The sequence below is a fragment of the Chanodichthys erythropterus genome, chromosome 5 (assembly GCF_024489055.1).
Source record: "Chanodichthys erythropterus isolate Z2021 chromosome 5, ASM2448905v1, whole genome shotgun sequence".
Classification (NCBI taxonomy): domain Eukaryota; kingdom Metazoa; phylum Chordata; class Actinopteri; order Cypriniformes; family Xenocyprididae; genus Chanodichthys; species Chanodichthys erythropterus.
In genome coordinates, this window is record NC_090225.1 from 13,762,135 (window position 1) to 13,776,553 (window position 14,419).

A 14,419-nucleotide genomic window follows, 5' to 3' on the forward strand; every position below is an offset into this window, starting at 1 on the left:
CAACAAAAAACTCCCTGAAACTTCCTAACTCTTCCATCCAGATAGTGGTATTCTCTGTTTTTACTGTTATTTTTATTTCTTATGCGTTCCATTTTTTATTCTTATGTATTTGGTTCTTCTTTATGTAAAGCACTTTGAATTACCATTGTGTATGAAATGTGCTATACAAATAAACTTGCCTTGCCTTATTTTTGTCACATTTTGTTTTATCCTGATGGTGTTTTGCTGGGGTAAACTTGTCTTTATATTGTCTTGTCACTGATTTTTTTATGGTAGGTTCTGGCAACAACATCCAGCCAGTTTTTCAACCATAAATTTAATAGACTTAGTAAATACAGACAGACAGTTGACACAAGCTTCTTAAAGGGATAGTTCACCCAAAAATGAAAATGTTGTCATAATTTACTCCCCCGTATGTTTTTGCAATTCCTGTATGAGTTTCTTTCTTCTGTTGAACACAAAAGAAGATATTATGAAGAATGTTGGTAACCAGACAGTTGATTGACTTTCATAGTATTTTTTCCTGCTATGGAAGTCAGTGGCTACCTGTCTGGGTACCAACATTCTTCAAAATATCTTCTTTTTAGTTCAACAGAAGAAAGAAACTCATACAGGTTTGGGACAACATTAGGGTGAGTAAATGATGACAACATTTTCATTTTATGGTGAACTATCCCTTTAAGTGTCCAAAAAAGGGTTGGGAACACTACAACTGCAAATTTAAGGTCTGACATTTTGTTATGCCTGTTCAGGTTCATTAGTGTTTCCATATGTGAATAGATTGCTTTGATATAGGCCTAACAAAGACCAAAGAAAAACACCGATGATGGCTAATGAGCTCATATTCTCAACAGTTACGTTAAGCTGACTTGGTTTTAATGTCTTTGCCTTAAAATGCGGCATTTATGTCGTGTATTTAATGAAGTGATGAAATGGTAAGAAATCCGGCTATTCTCCAACTAGGTCACTAGAAATAAACTAATTTACGGCTCACAGTATCTGCTAGAGAGAACAGAAGACTATATTCTGACTATACAGTAACACAATTCATGACATTTTATACAATATATGACGACAAAAATACGATTTACATACCGGGTCACAAATTCAAAATGGTCACGATATCAATAATTCATTTAGTTTTTTTTTTTTTTTTTTGGAACACGATAATGCGACTCATAATTGGAATTGGCAGCCTCCATGAGAATATAGGCAGATATGAGAAGTCACGGATATGTCTGATAATATGACATTATGCATGCGACGTCGACTGATGTTCACACAAACCCAAAGCGTTGAGTCTCGCGACGGTACCCGCATCTATGTAGTAGTATTGGTTAAATGCTACACCTCTGCAACAACCCGTCATTATGCATGTTCATTCATTTAAACCCTTTTATCTCTGGTAATATAGAGGCACTTACCTCCGTTTGTGCCCGTGTCCACAGAATAACCCACGATATCTCACTATCATGTGTGAGATGAGATCAAATCAAAGCACGCGTTATATAAGGCAGCACTGCTCGTAGTGTATGCTGCTGCTGGAGATGATGAATTAAGACATAGCAGGTGCAGTCATCAGGGTTGCTGCTCTAGTAAAAAGTAGCCTCTGTGCAATGTCTAGAAGAGCAGCTGAATGTATTTAAATGCACAATTTTGCAACTGTATTTTAAAATATATAAATTTATAAATGATTGGAGGCACACAATGTGGAAATATTTATTCATTTATGGATATTTATGTCATGGAAATGGCTAGACAATATTCTAAAATGGTCCATTATGTTGTAGCCTACAACCACAGTCCATGCAGTTTTGAACACAATAACACCATATATATATAAGATCTGTGCATCAGAATATTTAATTCTTGATTTAAATTCATCTTTGGGTATTGTTTTGTAAATGTTCAGGAGCTTTTGCTTGCTTTAAATGTTTAATCAGTCTGCCTGTAAATGTATGGATCATGAACATGGATGATGAGACTATATATCTATACTGCTGTATTTATAAACACAGATATTGTCCATATTAGTGTACTAAACAAGATTCAATATAAAGAAACTAGAGAGGTCATTTGTAGTTATGTAGTTATGCCCATATTATAATATAAAGCAATATATAGAAAGCTTGTATGCATTTTGCTTACTTATGATGTGGTAGCAATCAGCCAATGTGGTAACAACATTGAATATTAGAATTACAGATGCTGAGTGTTTTCAATAACTGCCATATTGCTTTTATTTTACAATAGAATACAATTCTAATTAATTTGTTTTGACATTATATATATATATATATGCTCTCTCTTTCTCTCTCTCTCTCTCTCTCTCTCTCTCTCTCTCTATATATATATATATATATATAATTAATAGGCTATTATTCAATATTAATATACACTCTTGTTTGGGGTCAGTAAGATTTTTATTCAGCAAGGTTTCATTAAATTGATTAAATGTGACCATAAAGACGTTTATAATGTGAAAAAAAATAGAACGTTATAGAATTAGAAATAAAATTTTCAAATAAATGCTGCTCTTTTGAACTTTCTATTCATCAAAGACTCCTGAAAAAAAAAAAAAAAAAAAAATCTATCACGGTTTCCACAAAAATATTTAGCAGCATTTATAATAATAAGAAATGACTCTTTAGAGCCAAATCAGGATCATGTGACACTGAGGATTAATGGCTGCTGAACCATCACGGGAATAAATTACATTTTAAATTCCAATAACAATATGAAAAATGTATTTTAAATTGAAATAATATTTCACAACAATACTGTATTTTAATCAAATAAATGCAGTGAGCAAAAGAGACTCAAAAACATCTTACAGACCCCAAACTTTTGATTAGTAGCGTATTTTAAATAGTATTTCACTTTTAAAAGCAGTAACACATATTGTAAACAAATTGTGATACCCTCTATGTTACTCTCATGCTTTGACCAGCAGGTAGCGCCACAGTTACTGTATTCTCTTCCCTCCATCACAGTGCTTAAACAATACAAGTTTTTAATTGAATGGACATGATTCCACATAGACTAATGCAAGACAGGAACTTAGTCATAATCATTGTTTTACTGATGGAAAACATAAACCAAAGAGCAGCAAACTATAACAAAATAACCCACAATCTTTCTCTAAATTCTCTACTGAGCAATCAACTACAGCAATTAAGTGAGGCGTTAAAAATTAAAGGAAGACATGATTTTTTTTCTGAAATGTATTACTGTTGCTATAGTACTGTTGCTAAAATTCCCTATTTTGAACCTCTTCTTTACTTGGCTGTCAAATCTATACCCAAGAGTATTTTAAATGTCTATTCAGTTTCTCAGTCAGGTTGTTCTTTAGTCCACTGCACCAGTGGTGCGAGAACAGCAGCCTGGGCGGCGCAGAGATCCCAGTAACCCCTTTTTTCTCTTCTGGGTCGATCCTGAGCTGTGCTGGGATGTTGTCGTGTTTTGCCGCGTGAGCTTTGCCGCTATTCCCTTAGTCTCTTTGATCTGTATCTCCAGATGTTTCTGAATCGCATGTCCGAGTTCCTCAGGGTCGACCGAGGCCCCGTACACCTCCCAGGTCATGCCCTCGGCATCCCATTTCACCTCCCTCACAGGAGACTTTTGACTCTTTGACACCGTTTTCCCACTCACCGTTTTCTCCTCAGCCAGGCACACTTCTGGGAACACATGCTGGGGATGTTCCTCAGAGTCCTGTCCCACTTGCACTCCAACATCTCTCAGTTCGTTTTGTGAGGTCATGGTCTCCGCTTCCCTTGTGGTTTTTTCATCCACCCACTGTTGGGCGCCAATTGGATGCAACGGACCAGGCCAAGAGCAGTCGAGATTGCAGCAGCGGAGGAGTCGCTTACCATCCAATCCGGTCTCGCTGACAGAGGAGATGAGCCGAGGAAGAGCGAGCAGGTTGTTTGCTGATACTTGACCCTTGTAGTTCTCATCCATTCCTACCAAGTGCGGAAGCAGCTGCGCCGGGGCAGGAATGGGCTGTGGGTGGCAATACGCCGCAAATGTGTCTTCGACGGCTCCATGGTGGAAGTGTGAGTTACAACAAACAGCCTCTTCGAATTTGGGGCAGGTGGATTCTGGAATAACTTCGCAGATCTGAATAAAGCCGTGTTTGGCTAGTTGAGTGGGGCTGCCCGACCCGCTACTTCCTGCTCTGGTGGACGTGGTCAACGTATTGCTCTGCTGAAGCGGCATTGCTTGCTTACACACTAAAGAAGGAAACGACTGTGCACAAACATCCTGGTCTCGTCTTTGGCAAAAAGTGGCACCTGTTTCACAGTAGAGAGGAGAAGCTGTGGCCTCTTTGAAAATCTGCAAGCTGTCCGAGTGGCTTCTTTGTATTGATAACAGACTGCTCTCTTTTAGGTCTTTGTGAGGGGATAAGACATGTTCCCTGTGTACGGTCAGTGAACATGCATGTTTATTTTGATGTTGGTAAGTCAGGCTGCTGTCTTTGAGGTCTTTTGGGGAGAATGATGCTTCATTGGAGCTCTTCAGGAGTACATCTTCAGGCTTCACCTCGGCTGAACTGCACTCAACTGTGACGACAGGGTCTGAGGGGATGAGGCCCACTGGTGGGAATGACGCTGTGTGCCCAGTCTCTGCCATCAGATATCTGCTGGAAATTAATGAAAAAAGGAAATTGTCTTTAATGTGAAAAGTACGGTGACTGGGAGGGGACCGTTCGGTTCACTTAGTTTTGTCATGGCCATGACATATTAATTCGTGGGAACGTGATAATAAGCTGTGGCCACAAGCTCATTTTTTCGAGGTAAGGACATTCTTATGCCGTGGCCACGTGATGTAAAGTCGTGGCCTCGAGATCCTATGTTGAGGGAACAACAAATTTTTCTCATGGCCACGAGTTAAATGCATAAACAACCTATGCAACCATGACTTTACATCACATGGCTACATCATAAGGATGACTTATTATGACGTTCCCACGAATTAATATCTCATGGCCAGGACATATTCAGTGCGTTCCAAACAGGATATGTCGCCCTCCGGAGGGCACTTCGGAGTGAAAATAATCATGGCCGCCATATTGAAGGGTCGTTCCAAACGGAAGTGCTCAAAACTCGCCACTTCATAGGGCCCTTCGGAATGAAGGATTTAAGGGTACAACTGATGGACGCTTCGGGGCCCCATGATCCTTTGCACAGGGAAGTTCTTTGACGTCACACAATGGGTACAGGAGGTTAGGAGTTCGATTGTTTTGACCCCTACACCCTTTATCCCTTCGAAGCTCTCACTCCGGAGGGTAAATCCTTTGAAGGGATTAGGGCATAGGGATGAGCCCTTCCGAATGGAACACAGGGTTCATCATGTTCCCATGAATTAATATGTCATGGCCACGACAAAACTAAATGAACATGTCCCCTCCCGGTCACCGTAGAAATGCCTGGAAAACAACATGGGTTGGATTAAATAAGTAGCTACTCTAATCAAAATTTAAGAAATTACTACATTATTCAGCAAAGATGCATTAAATTGATCAAAAGTGACAGTAAAGACAGTTATAATGTTACTAAAGATTTCTGTCAGATAAATTAACTTTCTATTCTGATCTACAAATGTATCACAGTTTCCATAAAAATGTAAAGCAACACAACTGTTTTAAACATTGATGATATAAGAAATGTTTCTTGAGCATCAAAGCAGCACATTAGACTGATTTCTCAAGGATCATGTGACACTGAAGACTGAAGTAATGATGCTGGAAATTCAGCTTTGCCATCACAGGAATACATTGCTTTTAAAAATATATTAAAATAGAAAAAAGTTATTTTAAATTGTAATAATATTTCTGTTTTTATACGGTTTTTGTGTTTCTGTTTCCACCTGGTATTAAGATGCATTTTGGTCGATCGGATCACAAGTGGACGGTGCTAAATACAGGTGTAAATGGGATGTAAAAAGTTTTGAGCTTGACCACTTCCAGAGGTAGTCGAAAACGCATTCAACTTTTGTAGTGGAAACACTCATGTCAAATGCATTTGAACAGCCGCTAAAGACCGCCTACTGACCTAATGCGTAAACATTATGGGAAACGTGCGAGCCAGACAAGATTTAAACATTGTCAGCTGAAGACCCAAGTTTGGTTTGAAGATGAAAATGTACCAAGCACAATGTTCTCTCATCATTCCTGATTTCTAACACACACTCACAGTGGTCTCACGGCTGTTAGAGCACAAATGATAGCTGATGCTCTCCATATATTTTTCAGTCATCTCTAGGCATGTTCATATGTAAACTGCGCAAGCTTATTTTGTCAATTAGTTCGAAAGATCTGAAAAAAACATTTATACATTTACCCACACATAGACCCTCTCCTCGAAGAAATCAGGACAGAAGTGTTTGAAAGTGGACAAAAGAGACAGAATAAATACCAGGTGGAAACGGGTACGTGTCTCCCTCTTCCACTTGTGATCCGATCGACCAAAACGCATCTTAATACCATGTGGAAACAGGGCCTAAAAGACTTTCAAATTCATTAAACAATCCCAAACATTTGAAGAGTAATATATATATATCTCAAGACACTACCTATTTGTCTTGTTGGAAGCCAGCTGTTTCTAAGGGTCTCAATTCCACAGTGGTTACTTTCTCACTCTACTGTCCCTATTTGCATCCATTACAATATATGTGGTGATGTTATAGAAATTGTAAAGAACCAGCCAAAACCAGACTGTTTGGTACTTTTGGTACAGCTTTCTTAAAGTGGTCCATCACCTGTTTTTCCCCACTATTCCAGGCTTTGATTTGGTTTTCAGTGATATACCTTGTTTGTGATATATTAACAGATGAGAAAATAACGTCTATAGTCTTGCAACAAATTATTTGCATTAGACATCGTAAATAACTTCAAATTAGAACATGCTCAGAATTTAGATTATAATTCTAAATGTTCAAATTATAATGTTTGTTTTTACTTTTAGAGTCTTTTATAAATGATAATAAGTTCTATTTCACACATGAAAAGAATGTGCTATAATAAAACAGCCTCACATTATTAATTAATTCAAGGCCTGAGTGCATTTTTCTTCCATTAAATCCAAAAATACCTGGCTGGCAAGGTGAGAACTCCATCCTGTGTATCTAAACCCATCCACACACATACATCAAAAAACAATAGCAGACAGTTTTTTCAAAAAAGAAATGCTTACCTTGTGTCCCGTTCACAGATGAAGCTTCCTTTTTAATGTCTTCCCGGCCCCGTCTTTACCTGTCCACTCTCTCTTCAATGGTCTCTGTGGTCATCCCAGACTCCCAAGGGTGCAGCGTCAGTCCAGGTCCTTATAAAGGCAGAATCCGTCGGCATATCTCTCCATCACACGTCACCCATCTTGGCCCTTGTCCTCTCCTTCAGCATCCCCACTCCAGCAGTGAAAAAGATGGAGGGAGCTTCGGGATTATACTCGTCTTTCATCTGATTACAAACCAGCCTCAGTCACATCTTCAAATCCCCAGGCAGGAGAGTGCGTATGTGTGTATGAGAGAGAGAGAGAGAGAGAGAGAGATGAAGGGGGAATGTGTGTGCCTGTGTTTGTGTGGGTGTTGTGGGGAAAGACTATGTGTGTGATGTGGTGGAGGGCTGAAGGAGATTGGATACTAAGAGGAGGAGAATATGGAGATGAGGAGGTGCAGCAGTGGTTAAGCTACCAGCATTGGTGCCACTTCATGCATCTGACAGAAAATAAAGGGGAAACTTATGAATGAATGTGAAGGAAATCAGTGGATGGACAGCCAAATTATCTCTCCCTCACTCCCTCCCCCTCGTCTTCAAATGCCCTCACTATCTGTTATGAACGAGCGTACAGACACAAACACAATGGGAATGTATTTCTGTCTTTCACCTCTTTTCTTTATAAAGTGCCACTCCCTCTCTAGGTCTCTGTGGCTTAACCATCATTCTCCCCCTGTTGCTATGGAAACAACATTTCTCAATGGGGCTGAGATGAATCTTCTTTTATTCGTAATACTGTGATATTACGTATTGTCTCTCTCTATGTACACAGACTAGTATGGGATCACTAAAATGAAGTGTAAATAATGAATGCTGGTGCCTCTGAGAGACATTTGTGGGCAAACAGTTCATTCAACAGTTTATTACTTGTTTTCTGGGTGCTCTAGGCAAAAGACTATCTATCTATCTATCTATCTATCTATCTATCTATCTATCTATCTATCTATCTATCTATCTATCTATCTATCTATCTATCTATCTATCTATCTATCTATCTATCTATCTATCTATCTATCTATCCATCCATCCATCCATCCATCCATCTGCACGATATATCGTTTAAGCATCGAAATCGTGATGTGCGCAAGATGGCACGAAAGAGAGCTCAATTCTAAACGTGCGGCTATTTTCTGTGCACATATGCATTCACACACAGAGCCACGCAGATGCACGTGAAAACCGAATGCCATTCACTTACGTGTCTATTTGGACACATGCATGCAAAAAAAATTTGTCAAAATGCACAACATCGAGTATCCTCGTAAACACAGTAGCTTATGGTTTAGGTGAACTAAACAATTGAGAAAAAAAAAAGGATGTGTAACAGTATTTTGGATCCACGCATTCTGTATTAAAGTGACAGCAGCCTAATATTCCTGCTTCTTTTTGTGTCATGAATTTTAATCAAACAACAAAATACAAAGAGAAAAATCACTTTTGTAGTTTTAACAAAGAATAATATTTAATTTATACCGTGCACTGATAGCACACGTACATCTCGGAGACGTCTATTTGATGTGCGTGTTTACATCTAGAAGACATCAAATATGTCACATAGACGTTTAGATGTCTTTAAGATATTTATGATTTAGAATGTAAGTAAAACTGATATCTTAAAGACGTCTATCAGATGTTTGTATACAGCAGATGCTTTCCAGATTAATTGATCTTTAACAGACATCTTGCAGAAGTATGTGTGCTATCTAAGATTATTCAGTTTATTCAAGTTTTCATATTTGATTATTCAATTTCTGTATCTGAATACTGTTAGACTTACCTGAAAAATATAAAACACTATTTATTTCATTTGTAACTTTGTTCTATTATATTTATCTATGCTTGTAATTTGTTCATTATTTTCTATGTGTAAAAAAATTAATTACAAGCATAGCACAGAAAAACAAAATATCGCAATGTCAGTTTTTCCAATATCTATCTATCTATCTATCTATCTATCTATCTATCTATCTATCTATCTATCTATCTATCTATCTATCTATCTATCTATCCATCCATCCATCCATCCATCCATCCATCCATCCATCCATCCATCCATCCATCTGTCATCCATTCATCTAGCAGTGTTGCAGAAAGAGAGAAGTCCCAAGACACAACATCTGGAGAGAAGTGTGATCAGAAGCACACAGATTAAATACAGAAACAGACGAAGAGAGAGAAAACAAGCCACAAAGCAGCCGACAACAATCATCAGTCTTGTATAAGGATTGATGCTTTCTTTTGTCAGTGTGTTGAAGATGGATGTGGCCACTATTGATGTGGCCATTTTTCAAAATGAAATTGGGCTTTGCTTGTGCTGCTGACACAATTTTGAGGGTTTTTCTGAACAACATCACAATAAAAGGCTGCAGCAAAATAGGTGATCTGACCTTATTTAGAGAGTTTCAAATTCTGCTCTGTAAAATGTAGACAAAAACTGCTACATGCTCAAAGAGTGCATTCTGAGCTGCATTGTTGATAAGAAAACACTGCTGGCCAGGCAATGGATGGCAGCAGATAGGAACAAGGTTAAGCAATGTAACTGTGTCTAATAAACAAAGGAACTGCTGACACCCATTCAGTGACTCAGTATGAGAAAAAATTTACTTATTACTGATCAAAACAAGACAGGAAAAGAAAGAGTCCCAAAAAGACTTAAAATAATAAGCACCTTTACAAAATGGTCTCAAATTTATCTGAATACAAATGTATTGAGAAGAAAGAAGGGATGGATGAATATATATATTTGGAGCACAAAACTTCTACAGTGTATGGAACACACACAAATCTAGCAGGATTAAATATAATAAAACCCACTTCATCTATAATTCTCACAATAAAATGACCTATTCCATCATTTTCCATATGTGATCTTTGATCTTTGTGTCTTACACAAATATGTAACTTAACAGAGAGAGTGGTGCTTTTCTACTTTTCTACATCTGCTGGAAGTGAATGGGAAACATGTTTCTTTAATGTGAAAAGCCTTGAAAACAACATGGGGTGTATTAACTGAGTTACTCTAATCAGATTAAAATAATTAATTAATATTTTTATTCAGCAAAGATGCAATAAACTGATCAAAAGTGACAGTAAAGACATTTATAGTGTTACTTGAGATTTATACTTTAAAAAAATGCAGTACTTTGAACTTTTTGTTCTAATCTAATTCTGAAAAAAAAAAAAAAAAAATCCCTGTTTGCACAAAAATGTAGAATAATGTAAATAAATGCAGCCTTGATAAGCAAGTTATATGTGAATTAAGAGTGGTGGCACTAAAACACTTTTTTAATTCTGGTAGAAAGTATCAACATAATCAGAAACACTTCAATATTAATTCACATTCGAAACTATAATATTCAGAATGGAGCTCACCAAAATTATTTTAACTAAAGCAGGCCCAGTGGTAAAAAATTATTCTCACTGTCACTTTTTTTTTTCTTTTGGTGAATAATCATTTACGCCGACTATGATCATTTTCTACTGACCTTGCATAGGACTTTAGTCCTTTGGTGGTCCTGGGTCCTCGTGCCTGTTTTGTATAATGGGACTCTGAACTTTCTCTTATGAAAGACAGTCCTTCAAGTATGAGTCATGGCTGTTCCAAAGGGCACTACTGTTTCATGTCTCTTCCCCTGGAGCATTTTTTCCTGTCCACTGTTCACACGACTACCTGAGCTCCAGCCACACCCACAGCGGCATGTTTACATTGTCACCTTCAGATGTTAAAGTGTCAATACCGACCTTTAGCTCAATTCATTCAGTACTGCCGCTCCCTATCAGAAACATTACAGTTTTTTTACAATCGCTAAGACACATCTGTAAATACTAAGGTCACTTTTTCAAAATTCTTCGCACAGTTCTCCTTACTTGGCACAGTAGTTAATTTCACATTCAAAATGCAGTAAAACTACTAAAACACTTCGTACATGTCTTAAAATCAAGCCATTCTTCCATAACAATAGCAAAGCTTGACAATCAACAAATACACTTTGTCACTCATAAAACAACAATCTAAAAAACACTAAAGCATGTACTACAGTAGCATTATACAATGTTTTCTTTTGTCAAATTTCTTTATGAAACAAAAACGGCAGTTCTCTACTGTTTAGAATTCACTGCAGTATATGTTACTGTGAGGGTTATGTTTTGTTCTGTTAGTTTAATTTGTGTTTCATTTGGTTTTCCCTGTTCCTGCTTTGCCTCAGTTCTCATTCATTGTTAGTTGCCTAGGATGCTAATCAAGTTACACATCTGTTCTGTTATGTTGATTAGATCCAGGTGAATATAACTCTTTGGTTTCCCAGTTCTGTTTGTTGTCGTTAATGTTTGTGTAGATGTGTTGTTAACTCTCAATGTTCATTAAAGTCTCCGGTATCCTGTTATTCCTGTTTTACTCTTCTTTGGATTTATCTACACAGCATACATGTGGTCCATGTTTACATTACAGTACAAAAATATTCCTAAGTCCCCTTTAGTATAGATGGTAATGAACATGAAAGACTTAAGTTACATCTGTGTAGGTGTTCAGCTACATCTAATTGTTTTTATAGCATTTAATTTTTTTAGTGTCAGAATATATTTCAATATGGTATTACTGTAGAAATGATCTTACTCCATTTTGTATTATGTTATTGTTTTGAACTCAAGTTTTGAAAAGAGTATGTAAACGTGCAAATTGGCCTGTAGGTACATAGAGTTTTGGCAGTGGTTGTGTTTAAGTGAGAAAAGACTTCTTGTCATTTGAAAGACGTAGTTATTGAATGCATTTTGTTTCAAGGCAGTGATAAATGATCCACAGTTTAGCTCATAGACTGTTGACGTGCTCATGTAACAAACGTAGGCCGCTAAGAGCTGTGTGTGTAAACCTCACTCCCCTGATCTCACTCCCCGCTCTAGCAACTGACACTAGAGACTGCGGCCTTTAGCCTCCTTGTTAGAATGCCTGATATCCATGACGGCGGACCTGGGTTTGAGTCTCGCTTAGAGTTGGCGGTTCGACCAGGAGGGGTTACATTGGTGCCGTGACCCGGATGGGAGTGAGGTTTAGAGGGGTGAATGTAACAAATGTAGGCTGGTAAGAGCTGTGCATGTAAACCTCACTCCCCTGATCTCAAGAAGCGCTCTAGCGACTGACGCTAGAGATTGCAGTCTTTAGCATCCTTGTTAGTGTACCCGACTCAAATGCCGGCAGACCCGGGTTAGAGTCCTGTGTGAAGAGTTTCAAAAAAGTGACCCAAGTATTGATTTCTATAACAGGTTCTATAGCGATAGTAAAAAACTGTAATAGAAGTGTGCTGCTGGTTTTGTAAGGTCAAACTAATTTCAATTTATTTTCAGTTCACCACTTAAGTAGTTTTTGTAATCGCTGAACTGCAGTTTATTCAATCTGATGCTGATGTGGAACAGAAATAAATTACAGGATTTGTACTGCAGCACAAATATAAAGAAGACTAATGCCATGATACATCATTGCCACTTTGCAAGAGATTATGGAAGCCGTAAATTTTTCATAACACCAATGGAGATTTGATGTGCACATCCATAACCAAAGATCAGAGCACCCTTTTTTTGTTTTTTCTCTCCTCTTCATCATTTCGCTTTCTTGTAGAAGTTGATAACGCTGAAGGATCAGCAGATTAACCTCTGGATGATCTGTAATCTGTAGAGGTCAAGCTGTAATGTTCCACAACAGAAAGCATCGATTAAGTTGTAGATTAAAGACATAGCATGAACTTGCTGATATACAAAGATTTTGACATTATAATCTTTGTAGCATCCTTTAAAGGAGCAGCGCAGTGTTCATTCAAACCTGTTCTGTGTGGTTTCGAGTGTTTGTGTAGCTGTAGTGATTTAGATATAGCCATGCCAGATTACAACCGTAACATGAGCATCACAGCTCCAGTTCTCTAATGAATCTTGACACAGGGAGAGGAAAACCAGCCCAGCTGTCTTCCTTCAATGAATATAAATCAGCATGTTCATCTCAGATGGTGGTAGATACCTCATTTTTGAGGTTAAGAAACAGTATTTTTAGTCTTTTTTACTTGAGCTACCTGGTAATTTCTTTCAAGCAGTAGCCTATGGTTCTGTACATTTTAAAATAGGAATATGCCTGTGTTGCAATTTAAAGTATGTCTGTAAATGCAGAAATATGCTTTAGTAAAAAACAGGCACTTAAACTCTATTATTCAGGAAAATAAACAGTATGCCAACAGGATGAAAATTAATTAGAAAAATAAAAAAGTATATATGTTAAATATTGCAGTTGGGGTATGTATTTTATAATGAATAGGTTTAAATGTTTATTTAAAAAGGCACTGTATCTTTACTTTGAGCATTCTCTTATAGTGAAAAAGATTCACATCTTCAACATTTGTAAGCTCAAATATATTAAAGTGTATATGATGTGTACATGAAAATGTACTGACTCACCTGTGATTTCCTCCTGGTGGTTATTTATTGAGCTATTGTTGTGATGTAGAAGGTGGAGGTCCACTCAGTGGATGATGGAGGAACACACTGATTAGGCTCGGCTGGGTGCTGTGGCTTGTGTAATAGGGACAGATGAGAGTGGATGAACTCTGGGCATGTGGCCTCTTGTACCAAACTCCTGCAGAGACTACCCATATGTTTCACTCGACAAAACATGCCCTGTCCTGCAAAACATGCCCAGCGTTTGTTTAATGCAAACATGTACACAAAACCTCAAAGATAGGGGTTATCTCAGCTGTCATAATCATTTGTCACATGAATCAACAGCCTGGCCTTACCTAACTGTCAGAATGTTCGTTACACAATTTATATACATCAAACAGAGCTTTAACAAAGGCCAAAAAAAAAAAAAGTGTAATTGGTACTCTGACTTCATTACACAAGTTAATTAAAATATTAGGTTACCATGACTGACAAATAATCAGATTGTAGATGGTAATTGGCATAAAATTAGACTGCAAATAGATACTTACTGAACTGGTTTCTCAGCTTTTTCTTTATTAAGATAATGAAGGGTTGCTCTCTGAGGCCACTGAAAAGAGCTGTGCTGACAAACAAGTATTACTCACTGAAATCTGCAATGAAAGCATTCCTTCTGGTCAAGTAGTGTTTCAGTTGTCTCCATCTAGTGGTCATTTAGAGGACTTCCGCTTT

General features: G+C 37.6%; 1 protein-coding gene across 6 annotated transcripts; it reads right to left on the bottom strand.

The window, feature by feature from the left end:
- Positions 1-2,231: 2,231 nt before the first annotated feature.
- Positions 2,232-10,896, bottom strand: si:dkey-191g9.7 (GRIN2-like protein). 6 transcript variants are annotated; one of them, XM_067385214.1, is made up of 3 exons: positions 10,759-10,896; positions 7,194-7,713; positions 2,232-4,639 (listed from the first exon to the last, which is right to left on the bottom strand). In XM_067385214.1, exon 3 carries the CDS (start codon positions 4,630-4,632, stop codon positions 3,349-3,351), a length of 1,284 nt encoding a protein of 427 aa, XP_067241315.1. In that variant the 5' UTR covers positions 4,633-4,639; positions 7,194-7,713; positions 10,759-10,896; the 3' UTR covers positions 2,232-3,348. The 6 variants fall into 6 exon arrangements, 5 of the variants coding, with proteins under 5 accessions (XP_067241315.1, XP_067241313.1, XP_067241316.1 ...); XM_067385212.1 differs by having other exon boundaries at positions 2,232-4,642; XM_067385215.1 differs by having other exon boundaries at positions 2,232-4,642; positions 7,194-7,483; positions 10,759-10,873.
- Positions 10,897-14,419: the final 3,523 nt, after the last annotated feature.

Coding starts and splice junctions, on each gene's coding strand:
- si:dkey-191g9.7 (XM_067385214.1), bottom strand. CDS start 4,632: ATGGCAGAGACTGGGCACACAGCGTCATTCCCACCAGTGGGCCTCATC.